At 34.7% G+C, this 11,705-nt stretch overlaps 3 protein-coding genes across 4 annotated transcripts; 2 read left to right on the top strand and 1 right to left on the bottom strand.

The window, feature by feature from the left end:
- Window positions 1-195: 195 nt before the first annotated feature.
- Window positions 196-3,758, top strand: LOC107412496 (peptide chain release factor PrfB1, chloroplastic). Of its 2 annotated transcripts, none has more exons than XM_016020271.4 (7): window positions 196-445; window positions 781-852; window positions 936-1,156; window positions 1,412-1,615; window positions 2,177-2,392; window positions 2,752-2,938; window positions 3,373-3,758. In XM_016020271.4, exons 1-7 carry the CDS (start codon window positions 265-267, stop codon window positions 3,675-3,677), a joined length of 1,386 nt encoding a protein of 461 aa, XP_015875757.1. In that variant the 5' UTR covers window positions 196-264; the 3' UTR covers window positions 3,678-3,758. The 2 variants fall into 2 exon arrangements, with proteins under 2 accessions (XP_015875757.1, XP_024926370.1); XM_025070602.3 differs by having other exon boundaries at window positions 224-445; window positions 764-852.
- A 210-nt stretch (window positions 3,759-3,968) lies between these two features.
- Window positions 3,969-8,185, bottom strand: LOC107412503 (uncharacterized). Its single transcript, XM_016020278.4, has 12 exons — window positions 8,016-8,185; window positions 7,835-7,890; window positions 7,690-7,723; window positions 7,143-7,241; window positions 6,901-7,049; window positions 6,422-6,460; window positions 6,102-6,194; window positions 5,648-5,746; window positions 5,310-5,417; window positions 4,544-4,627; window positions 4,381-4,446; window positions 3,969-4,249 (listed from the first exon to the last, which is right to left on the bottom strand). Exons 1-12 carry the CDS (start codon window positions 8,092-8,094, stop codon window positions 4,163-4,165), a joined length of 993 nt encoding a protein of 330 aa, XP_015875764.3. The 5' UTR covers window positions 8,095-8,185; the 3' UTR covers window positions 3,969-4,162.
- A 160-nt stretch (window positions 8,186-8,345) lies between these two features.
- Window positions 8,346-10,184, top strand: LOC107412497 (acyl carrier protein 2, mitochondrial). Its single transcript, XM_016020272.4, has 2 exons — window positions 8,346-8,665; window positions 9,693-10,184. Exons 1-2 carry the CDS (start codon window positions 8,438-8,440, stop codon window positions 9,867-9,869), a joined length of 405 nt encoding a protein of 134 aa, XP_015875758.1. The 5' UTR covers window positions 8,346-8,437; the 3' UTR covers window positions 9,870-10,184.
- Window positions 10,185-11,705: the final 1,521 nt, after the last annotated feature.

Raw genomic sequence — 11,705 nt, 5'->3', positions numbered from 1 at the left:
GTCTTAGTATGAATGAACGGTTAGGATGCATTAACTGATAGGATGCATTAGCTGAACAAGGACAAGATGAGGACGCGATGATGACATGGATGCGAGTGGCAACCACGTGGTCACATCATTATGGTCACAGAAACTGATCATACGGTGGTGGCTAATCCAAATTCAACAGTCCCCACTTTTCGTCATCCATATTTTACTCGGCACAAACCAGAAGGACGTAGTAAGAAAGGCCTTTCACTCTTTTGGGAGTGAAAAGCAAAAGCCATGGAAGGTCTTCTGCGACCTCTGTTCAGCTCCACCACCTTCTTATCCCCCATACCCACAACCTATAGACTTCGACTGCCATTACAGTTCCTACCTCCAAAACCCAAATGTTTTTGTCAATTTTCCACCACCTTCACTTTGTCTATAAACCTCTCAACCCCATCTCGTCTTCCTCTTTCTGGTGAGTGAACGCAAAGCTTTTATTTTTCTATATATTTTTCTTTCTTTTTTTTTTTCTTTTTTAATATTTTTTTTCTGTAAAGTGTTTTAAGCAAGAGCATTTTAAGCTCTATGCAACTCATCTGGTATTATTGTATTGGGAGCTTCAAAGGTTTTCTGAAAAGGAATTCCTTTTCAATTTTTGATGGTTTGTATGAGAGTTTATCTGAATTCCTTCACTTTTTTGTACTTCCAAAATAAAAAATGTTGCTTTACTATCTTCAGTGATTTTGAGTTTGTGTTTTTTCTTGGAAATGAAATTATCTTATTCAGTTGACAGTTTTCAATTTGTCTCAGTTTTTTTTGCGACCCAAGAGAGCCAAGTAAGCGTTGATGCCAACAATGAAACAAGAGAGTGGGCAATGCAAGGTATGCCGTATAACCAAATTGCAGTATGTGGGTTTATATTCTTTGGCTTCCTCATTTTTTGAGATTGATTGGATTTGCTTCAGATTTTTATTCCTTAAGAAAGGATGTAGAAACTACCTCAGAACGTGTTGAAGAAATAAGAGCCTCTGCTGGTCTGCAACAATTAGAACAAGAGCTTGAAGATTTGGAATCAAAAGCAGCTGGTAGCTCCTTCTGGGATGATCGAGCTAAGGCTCAACAAACCCTTTTGGCCTTGACTGATGTCAAAGAGAGGATAAAATTGCTTAATGAGTTCAAAACTAAGGTGTGTACATGTTTCCGTAAGTTTATTATGTGATGGTAGTTCCTTTGCATTGATTTTGGGATCAAAATAATGGGATGGGCTTAAAGTAGTGACTGTGGCCTTATGCATGCTATAAAATTCTGATTGGGTAGCTATTTTGTGTCATTTATGACTTTTCTAGATGATAAATGTGTGGTATGTTAAAGCATAGAAGGTGAACCTTCAAAATAGTTCGTGCTTAATGTGACATGGGATGGGATAATAAAATGAATGCAGGTTGAAGATGCAGAAACAATAGTTAAGCTAACTGAAGAGATGGACTCCACGGACACTGCACTTCTTGAAGAGGCTTCGAGTGTCATCAAGGAATTGAACAGGGGATTGGATCGTTTTGAGTTGACTCAACTTCTTTCTGGTCCTTATGACAAAGAAGGTGCTGTTATAACTATAACAGCTGGTGCTGGTGGTACTGATGCTCAGGTAAATGGTTCAACCATTATGGGAAGTTGTGGTGGCAAATTCTTTTAATTTTTATTAGTTGGAGGGAAATACTCGTGGCATCTTGCATTTAGAAAATTTTTGCTTTTTTGTCATGACTTGGCCATCTTGTCTGAATTAGGAAAGTTTAACTGGCGTTTTTACCACCTTCATTGTGAAACTTTTGGAAGTGGAAAAGTTACAGAATCTGGCCTAGCAAGCAAGTGAACTTAGTTTAAGCCGACAATCTTGTAAAATGACTAATTATGGGATGCCCTGCATATAGTCTCATTTCTTTTTTTTCTTTTTTTTTTTTTTTTTTTTTTTTTTTTTTTTTTTTAATACTAGGATTTCTTATTGAGGGCTAGTTTTGATATTATCCGCATGTTTGATGGATTAGCCATTTGCAGATCCAAAGATATTGTTATTTATAAGTTGTTCAGGTTAGATGACATGGCTTTTCTCAGTTTTCTATGTTTTGCATGAAACTCTAATGGTTGATGAATAATAATTTTTTTCTTTATGCTTTTCTTTTATAAAACCTTTTGATAATTTCCAGTGCAGGATTGGGCTGACATGCTTCTCAGGATGTATGTTAGATGGGGGGAGAAACAGAGATATAAGACTAGAGTGGTTGAGAAATCCCCAGGTGAAGAAGCAGGGATTAAATCAGCAATAATCGAAGTTGAAGGTCGTTATGCTTATGGATATTTGTCTGGTGAGAAAGGAACTCATCGAATTGTTCGACAATCTCCTTTTAATGCCAAAGGACTTCGCCAGGTAACTATACATTGGTTGAGGAAAATGCGATGGTTTAAAACTAGAGATCGGACACGTTAATATCTTGAGATTAAATAAAGCATAGGTAGGGAAGGAAAAATAAATAAATAAATAAAAAATAATAATAATAAAGCATAGGTAGGGAAGGAAAAAAAAAAAAAAAAAAGCCCACCAAGAAAAAAGTTTCCTGCTTACAAGCATAGAAAATTTAGCATAGAGAGTGAGCAAGGAAAGTAAAAGAAGAAGGCTTAATAGTTGTTAGTAGAAGCTGCCTTTTGAGAATCCACTGGTATAGAAAATAGAGGAAGAGATTATCTAGTATATGCTATTCTATGTTTTAACTTGGAAGTTATTTGCAGACGAGCTTCTCTGGTGTTGAAGTCATGCCTCTTCTTCCTGAAGAATCAATGGATGTTGAAATACCTGAGGAGGACCTAGAAATAAGTTTTTCAAGGGCAGGTGGCAAAGGAGGCCAGAATGTGAACAAAGTTGAAACTGCTGTCCGGATTACTCACATCCCTACTGGAGTTACTGTTCGCTGTACAGGTCTTTTCTAGCCACATACCTGACTCCAATTATTCATAACACTATATGATTTATGAATCTAGTCAGTGCATTGCCATGATTTGACTCAAAATCCTTTTGGACTTCCATAGTTTGGTGTACATGACAACATTAATATCATTATCTGTTTTAATAATCCTTTATATCTGATTGAAAACAAAACAACATGGTTTTTAGAGAAGTGCAAGATTGCTTTCAGAGAAGATGGGGCATTAAGATGAAATATACTTGTTTTCTCACTCCATATTTTGTTCAACTTTGGTTTTTGCTTTTTCTGTTTTAAACACCTACCCTTTATTATCTACACCCAATTGAACTCTGTTGGATTAAGTCACAAAAAAAGAGTAACAAAAGCTCACATTTTTTTGTTTTCTATTCTGATTTGTAATTTGACTCTCACTTTAAACAAAATGCAGAAGAAAGATCCCAGCTAGCAAACAAAATCAAAGCTCTTAGCCGATTGAAAGCAAAATTACTAGTCATTGCAGAGGAGCAACGAGCATCTGAAATCAAGCAAATTCGTGGAGATGCCGTGAAGGCTGAGTGGGGCCAACAGATACGAAACTATGTCTTCCATCCGTACAAACTGGTCAAAGATGTACGGACAGGGGTTGAGACATCAGATATTGCTTCTGTAATGGATGGTGAATTGGAAGCTTTCATCAAAGCTTATCTCAAGCATAAATACTCTCTCACTTTGTCTGCTAGCGGTGTTAACTGACATTTCACTATATTTGTTTATAATATAAACTTCTTGTTATGTATACGAAGATAAAATGTGAATGCTACATTTTTATGGTTACTTCTGTGCCATTACATGAGATAGCCGTATGATCAAATTTGTTATTTATTTAATTGGAAAATATATTCTGTCAAATTTATTTTTCCATTCTTTGTCATCATTTTAATTAGAGAAAGTAAAATACAATAAAATGGGGATGTTCGATATATTATTTCGAGGCACAATTATTTGTCTTAAGTCTTGATCATAACATAGATTGAATATATCAAGTGAAGCAGAAATTAAGATTTTCTTCTTGTATTTTGCTTTTATTAAAATAAGGTATTAAAGAAACCAAAAATAAAATGTTACTGTCATGTATGTTATTGTAGTTCATGACCAAACTCAGTAAAAACAGTACGCCACCCATTTCCTTTTAACGTGCCAAAGTGTTGGTTTTTCGTAATATGAAAAACCAATCAAATTCACGATGCCTTTTTTTTCCCGAACAGTAAGCGTACTGAATAAGTGTTGCCTTTCTGTGCAGCAGCTTCAACACGATTTTTCCCAACCTGAAATTGAATTTAACACCAAATTCTCCAAGTTAGTGTTCAAGTTTTAACAACGCCGGCAATGAACCAAAAAAGAAAATAAAGAATAGATTTAAAGGCATGTGTTTGACATTGGGAATAGAGAAATATACCTTGTCCATGAGCCAAAAACCAATGCTTGGCACGTATTGCACCAAATACATGACAGCTAGAACAGGCTATAGAAAGAACAAAAATCATACGTTAGAAACAAAGAAAATATAAGAAATTAGTTTTCTATAATAGAAGAACTTTCTAATTCCAATAGAAATATACCTGGTATGATATCCATGCTTCCTTAAGAGAATGGCTGGCTGCAATTATTGTCAGCTCCGCGCACCTTTCTGATGACACACGCTTCTATCAAAGTAAGAAACAAAAGAAACTATTAAGAACTGCTAATTGCAAGAAAAACAATGGATATTTTCAATGTCTGGCACAAATCAAAGCCCTCTTGACAGCTAAAGCAGGAAGTGTAGGATCAAACAAATCTATGAGAGTAGGCATCAATCACTTGTTAAAAAGAGATTAAACTAAATATGATAGAGGAAAGGCCAATCACAACAATAAAATGACTTTCACATTATAATCCCTATAGAACCCTTAATTTCACATTCTCTTGTAATCATATACCATCTATTATTTTTTACAACCTTGTTTTAAAAAAAAAAAAAAAAAAAAATGGGATTGAAACTATCACAATGTGAAGATCTTGCTTACACATTTATCAGTTTTTCATCTACAACAAGATTATTGTGGTCATAATTCCTAGATGTTTCTTACATAGCACCATACTCAGCTATCAACTGATGACACTATTTTGTGCAAATTCTGAAAAGTTTGAAGTAAATTTCATTTGTGACTGATTGGAAATTGCAAATACCAAGCAATTTAATGTAAATATTGCATGCTACCTTATTCTAACCAAAACATGCATATTGAGTTTTTAGTTTTGACAATATACCATTATAGTGATCACTGGACAATCAAAAAGAAAAGCAAAAGCAGGTTTATTAATAGGAATATCTTGAAAAGAACTAACCTCTCCAGAAACTTTAGTTGTAGTTTGTACACTTGCTGCTCCAGAACCAGTTGATGTTTCTATTGGCCCAGGACAAACAATTGTCACCCTAATACCTTTCTGGCAGAGCTGTAATAATAAAACAAGCTAGCAATATAAGAAGAAGAAATCGGGATAAGAAGAATAACAGTGAGATAGTAAGAGAGGGCAAACACAAGTTAAGATAATAGCCAACTGAGATTTAATTAACAAAAACGATAAGTTAGCCAACTGACATTTAATTAACAAAAACGATAAGTTGTTTGAAATAATAAGGGAAATGAATTCAATGTCACTTTAATTTGACATGATAACTATACCTCAGAACGCAAGGTATGGAAGTACCCATTCAGAGCATGTTTAGATGCAGAGTAGATGGCCTGACCTGGTGCAGGTGTCTTTCCTGCAGCACTGCTCATCTGCATTTTAAGCATACGCAACTAATTACCTTGACAGAGCAAGTAAAAAGGTAACAAAGCACAATTTAGATTGAACTCTTGACAAAAGAAGCCAACTATTATCACCTAATCAATAAAAGTCATATTATAAGCTACTACTCTGCTTGGTAATACGAAAGCCCAATCTTTAGGTCCAAAAAAACAGGTGCATCACTCTAAACCTTTGGAGGATGAAAAGATCCAACCAAAAAGTACCTTAGGCTTTACTGAAAAGGGAAATTTACCAAATAGACTTTTTAAGTGTGATAGTAACAATATCTACTTTAGTGCAATTACATACAAATAATGGTAAACGATAACAGAATTTTCAACTTACCACAACAAAATGGCCCTTTCCCCGCTTCAGCATGTAAGGTGCCAGTATTTGTGTGAGAGTTATCGTCCCAAAAACATTTACATTGAATGTTTCCTACTTGCCAAAAAGGACAACATAAGTACATTTGCAAAAGCAGCTAAAGGGGGAGGGGGGGAGACCAAAACATATATATCTTGATGTTTTGATGTTTAGACCTAATAATAGAGATCTGCCTCTTTAGGCAAGAGATTGTCTATGGACTTGCAAGAGCCAGTAATTGTCTCATAGACAAGGTCCAACATCAAGACATCTTTAGAACTCCCCCACTTATTCTGTGATACCTTAAGACTTTCCTCGGACACTTCCAATGCTGTAGTTTTCTGCCAAAGAACCAGAAAAGTATGTATATTAACATAAAGTTGCATTTATAAAGCTTCCATGTCTAAACATAAGAAATTAAGAATTTATATTATCTGCAGAAGAAAAAGACTGGTTTGTAATTATACATTTTTGTTCCAGGGCATGTCAGTGAAAGGGTGTTGAAAATACCAAGAATTCAACTTGGAGCTAAAAGGTACGCTTTTTTAATAGCTTCCATTTGTTGTTTGGGCAAGAAATTACATCATATCCTTGTGTTCCATTAATACATGTTACTGCTAGACGCAGACAACCACTTTATCATATGGAAGGCAGTATATTTTCAGTAACTCATGTATATAACAACTACTGATAATTAAAGATAGACAGATTCACATGTGCACAATTTAATAACAAAACATCTATCAAGGTTCCTAGCATCCAAGTTAAAAATCTCACTTACAGGACGCTCAAAAGCTGCATTGTGGATCATATAATCAATGCCAGAATCAGGAAAAAAAGACTCTGCTTTCTGTACAGCCTCCCTGAGAGAAACTTCACCAGATGTCAAATCTAAAGGCAGTATCTTCACTCCTTCAGGTGCATGCTTACCTGATAACTAAATCCCATATAAGAACAATAAAAAAAGTTTTAAAAAGGTTGTAGAAAATAGATATATATATTCAGCCAGGTAAAATCAGTCACCAGCAAGTTGTTTCTTCACCCGCTCCAATTCAGCTTCATTCCGTGCAGATATAATGAGCTTAGCCCCTAAACTTGCAAGTTGCTTAGCAAGAACCTCCCCTTAACACCCAGAATTAGGAAGGACAAAATTAAACAATCCACATATATCATAAAGAACAACTGGAAACAAAGTTAATAAATATGTAAAACAAGAACTAGACCAAATTCATTACTCAAGAACTATGGAAAGATTTGAAAAATTAACTCGGCTTTATCTAAACTGTGGGTAATTAAACAATTGGACAATTGGACTTCAAAGGCTGACAGTTCTCTACTCATTCTTGCAACTTAATCGATTTACATTCTTTATTAGTTTATGTTGATGGTATGATGTGATATATACTGGATCATAATCTGATCGTATTAATAATCTTAGCCAGCTTCACTCTAATTTTTCTTAAAGATTTGGGAAATCTTCTTTATTTTCTTGGCATAGAAGTGCATTACCTAAGAAATACCAGCTACAAATTTAACAACTAAAAAATAAATAAATAATAAAATCAAATACCAATTCCACGGCTAGCACCAGTGATCCAAAAAACCTAAAACAAAGTAGGCAAAACAGATATAAATTATCCATTTCAGCAAAAAAACACAATTTCTTAAATAAAAATAAAAGCAACATAGCATATAGCTTAAAATTAACCTAAAACCTTATTCTCAACTTCTTCACGCTTTACATGTCTCTTTGAGATCAAAGCAAAATCTCCTGAAATGAATAAATAAATAGACATATAAAGTTAAATTTCTGGTTTAACAACAAAATAAAAGTCTTAAAAAATTACATTATTGACAAATATATTCTCAGTGTAGGCTGATTATTGGTATTATTACCTTCAGCGGTGGCGAATTTAAATAGCAGTGAACCTACAAGAATCAGGAGCGACAAAATGACAAAGACTGCTACTATCATTCTTCCAATTCTTTCTTTCAGAATCCACACTCTCTTTCTTGTTGTTTGCAGTTATTCAGAGTTTCTTTCTCGGTCAGTTGGATAAAAGGATGCGCTCTTCTTGTTAAGGTGGGTTTAAATAGATTTGGGCTTAGAAAAGCCTATTAGTAACAGGGCTTTTTTCTCTCCAATCCGCAAAGCCCAATGTGAAAAGTGAAACGACGTCGTATATTACGTTGATGAGATAGCATTTTGTGGAACCCTCTGTTGGATTTGTACTCCACGCTTTTACACAGAGAGAGAGAGAGAGAGAGAGAGAGAGGTGAAGAGATTTTTGGTGAGGGGAGCTACAGAGGAGCTTGTAATGGCGGCGACGGCGAGGAACGCACTGCTAAAGTATTTGAGAGTGCAAGTGGAGGCTGTGCCACGAAACCCTAGCACCACTTCTAGTTCAGTCTTCCTCAACTCATTCAATGCTCTACGGCGCCATTTCTCGACGGAGGAGGTCAGGGGCTCCTTCCTTGATAAGTCTGAGGTTACCGAACGTGTCATCACGGTCGTCAAGAACTTCCAGAAAGTCGATCCTTCCAAGGTATTCTTTTTTCTGTTATTATTATATGTAAAATACAAATGTAAAACCCTAATCTCTTTTGGGTGGTTTCCTTTTAGTCGTTGCGAAAATGAAAGCAGCTGCTGCAATGGGTATAAGAAATTTATGGTTTATTTGGCATTTTCCTAGGCGAGCGTGTCAGAAATTTCAGGGAATGTGGGAAAATTCTTTTTTTTTTTTCTTTTTTTTCTTTTTTGTTTTGCTTTTTTCCAAAAATAATTGGGTTTAAGATGAGTTTTGGGTGTTGATTTCGCCAATTTAGATTTCTGGATCGTGGAGTCTGTTTGGTTGGCTAGAAAAATGAGGAAATTAGCGATTACCCATTTCAAATGTACATAAAAATTTACTTTCATTTTTATTATTTTTATTTCTCCTGCGTAAAGGTGGGATTCTTCTGCCATGATAGATATGGATTCATTTGCAGAATTGTTATTATGTTTTTTAAGTGTCTGAATGCGATATCGTAGTGTATTTGTTACAACCGTGCTTGTGCTCTGGCTTGTGTGTTTTTTGATCGTGTTCTGTTGGAAAAATAGTCATTTAGTCTTTTCTTTGATAGCTGCTTATCGGCGTTGCCTTTGGTATCATTCAAGAGCTATTGTTATTTCCCCAAAAAATTTGGAAATGCAGAATGAAGGCTCGGTATTTTTATTTTTTGATATTTGTCCATTGGAAACAGGGTCAGTTTCATTGAAATGTTTTAATGCGCTTGTGATCATAGCCTTGCGTGCAAAAAGCAATTTATTGTATCTCTTGAAATGAGTTTTAGTACTCAATTTTGGGATATGAGATTTAAGACATGATAAAGGTGCTATTACTCGAATAATCGCCGCAAATCTTTTGAGATCCCCATAAACTTTTTGTGAGTTATTTTTTATTTTTGGGTGGTTTTCAAGTAATATGGGTTACCCGTTCATCCGCATTGGTTGGTATATGCTTTTTGCCTTTATGGTGACACCGTTTCTTTTTGAGTCTTAGACTCATAACAGCTTGATTCTAAATATGGCAGGTTACACCAAATGCCAATTTTCAGAGTGATCTTGGGTTAGACAGTTTAGATTCTGTGGAAGTTGTGATGGCTCTTGAAGAGGAATTTGGCTTCGAGATTCCAGATAATGAAGCAGACAAGATCAACTCCATTAGTCTCGCTGTTGATTTCATTGCTTCTCACCCTCAGGCAAAGTGAAGAGAATCATGAAGCCTCGTTCTTGAACTTCTCCTTGTTTCTTCTAAGGAATTAGCTGCCGGTAGAATTACTGAACAATCCCCTTTTTCTTTTTCTTGCCGTCTTTCCCCCTTTTCATAAATGGTTGGTTCATGGACACTCCTCTGAAACCTTGTTTAAAGAGTGATATTTTTTGTGTATCCAAACTTCTATTCTGCTTTTCCAGTTTTTGGAGACTATAATGATTATGAGTACAAACTGCGGTAATGCAAATATTTTGTTGCTAGAATGAAGCTATTTACTTGTAATAATGTCAATCTTCAAAGATTTCTGATATATCTTTCAAATGTCATTTTGATCTTGGCACAGTTAGTAGTTGGAAAGAAGATTTAACAATTAAGTACTCCCTACTAACGTAGCATTTCATTTATTATCTTGTTCAACTGTTCTTTTCCTGGCTCTCTTACAATTTGAAAATTAACGTTTTCAAAATTGTACGTTGTTCTTGAATGTTATGGAGAAGGCAAAATGCAGCCATTCTGTTCGAATTTTTCTTTAGTTGTCATGCTTTGTTAAGGTTAAAGTAAAGTCTTATGAGCCGAAAAAGAAAAGGTTTTAAGTAGGTCTGAAGTTACTAATCTCTATGTTTGTTTGCCAAGACCGGAGTTACTAATATTCCTGGTAGGTCTTTTTATGGGCATTTTTATATTTTTGTCTCTATTTTGTTCTTATTTTATTTCAAAAGACGATTATAAATTCGCAAATTTCTACAGTAACCATTGTAACTTGGGAACTCCACAAGTTGATTACTTGATAACAAAAATTTGATTGTATGACGTGTATATATATTTATATTATAAACATTTGTGGTTACCTAATAGGAATCTAAATATGTTTTCCACCAAGAAAAAAGAAGGGTATTTAAATATGTATGAGCTATTTTGAAATCGCCTATAGCAAGTGTACGAAGTGTTAAAAAAACATCAAAATATTATCAGTCTGTCATTTTCTCAGGTCGCAAGACCAAAATTGGAAGTAAAATGGGTTGTAATGTTCAGGACATATAGGAATAGTAACCTTAGATTGGAAGACCGTAGTAGCTTAATTATCCCCTAGCCAAAAAGAAGGCAGAAAATTGAAAAAAAAAAATTTGTTGGGTGAATAAGAGTATAAAACACGTCAATCGCTATAGGGAAAGATGACGTGTGGGGAGTAAATGCCCAGAATTTGTTTCGTTTTTGCTTGGTTTTTTCTCTTCTTCCACACTCTTTCCTGTTCTACACTTGGAGGGATGACTTTGAAAACGTCTTAAAGAATTTAGAGTCAACGACCCCGGTTGACGACTCAAGTCTTCTCTAATATTCTTCTATTTTATGCCCTTCTTATTCGACAAATTTACATTTTTACTTTTTCCACTTACTATTGGTTGGACATTTAATTGTACAATGTGTTTACTGTAAAATAAAAAAATAAATAAAATAAAAAAATTTGCTTTATTGGCCGTGATTGTTGCTTCTTGGAATTCAGCCTCTCACGAGTAGGAGTCACCATCACCTTTGAAGAGGATGGGGGAAAAAAAAAAAATGAAGTTTTATTTTTGTCATATGTAACACTCCTAATGATAAAGTTGAAGAATAAGATCATAAAAAATTGTTTTTGAGTAACTATCCAGCTTGTAATCTCAAAGTTCAAAACTTTTTTTTTTTTTTAATCAAAATTATGTGGAGAATTCTTTAAATTTTGTTTCCTTTGTTGCTGGTATTTGAGTCTTTCTAATTCCTGATTTATACATTTACTTAAAACCATGATTTAGAGGGTAAGCTAATAAGAATTACCAGAGTGAATTTAATTCATAGG

Source organism: Ziziphus jujuba, chromosome 10, assembly GCF_031755915.1.
Source record: "Ziziphus jujuba cultivar Dongzao chromosome 10, ASM3175591v1".
NCBI classification, from domain to species: Eukaryota; Viridiplantae; Streptophyta; class Magnoliopsida; order Rosales; family Rhamnaceae; genus Ziziphus; species Ziziphus jujuba.
The sequence above is the reverse complement of the archived record's forward strand: the minus strand, read 5'-3'. Positions and strand labels throughout refer to the sequence as shown.

Coding starts and splice junctions, on each gene's coding strand:
- LOC107412496 (XM_016020271.4), top strand. CDS start 265: ATGGAAGGTCTTCTGCGACCTCTGTTCAGCTCCACCACCTTCTTATCC. Junction 446..780: donor ATCTCGTCTTCCTCTTTCTG/GTGAGTGAACGC, acceptor AATTTGTCTCAG/TTTTTTTTGCGACCCAAGAG. Junction 2,939..3,372: donor AGTTACTGTTCGCTGTACAG/GTCTTTTCTAGC, acceptor AACAAAATGCAG/AAGAAAGATCCCAGCTAGCA.
- LOC107412503 (XM_016020278.4), bottom strand. CDS start 8,094: ATGATAGTAGCAGTCTTTGTCATTTTGTCGCTCCTGATTCTTGTAGGT. Junction 5,747..6,101: donor GAAAGGGCCATTTTGTTGTG/GTAAGTTGAAAA, acceptor CTTAAAATGCAG/ATGAGCAGTGCTGCAGGAAA. Junction 4,447..4,543: donor AAGCATGGATATCATACCAG/GTATATTTCTAT, acceptor TTCTTTCTATAG/CCTGTTCTAGCTGTCATGTA.
- LOC107412497 (XM_016020272.4), top strand. CDS start 8,438: ATGGCGGCGACGGCGAGGAACGCACTGCTAAAGTATTTGAGAGTGCAA. Junction 8,666..9,692: donor AGAAAGTCGATCCTTCCAAG/GTATTCTTTTTT, acceptor TAAATATGGCAG/GTTACACCAAATGCCAATTT.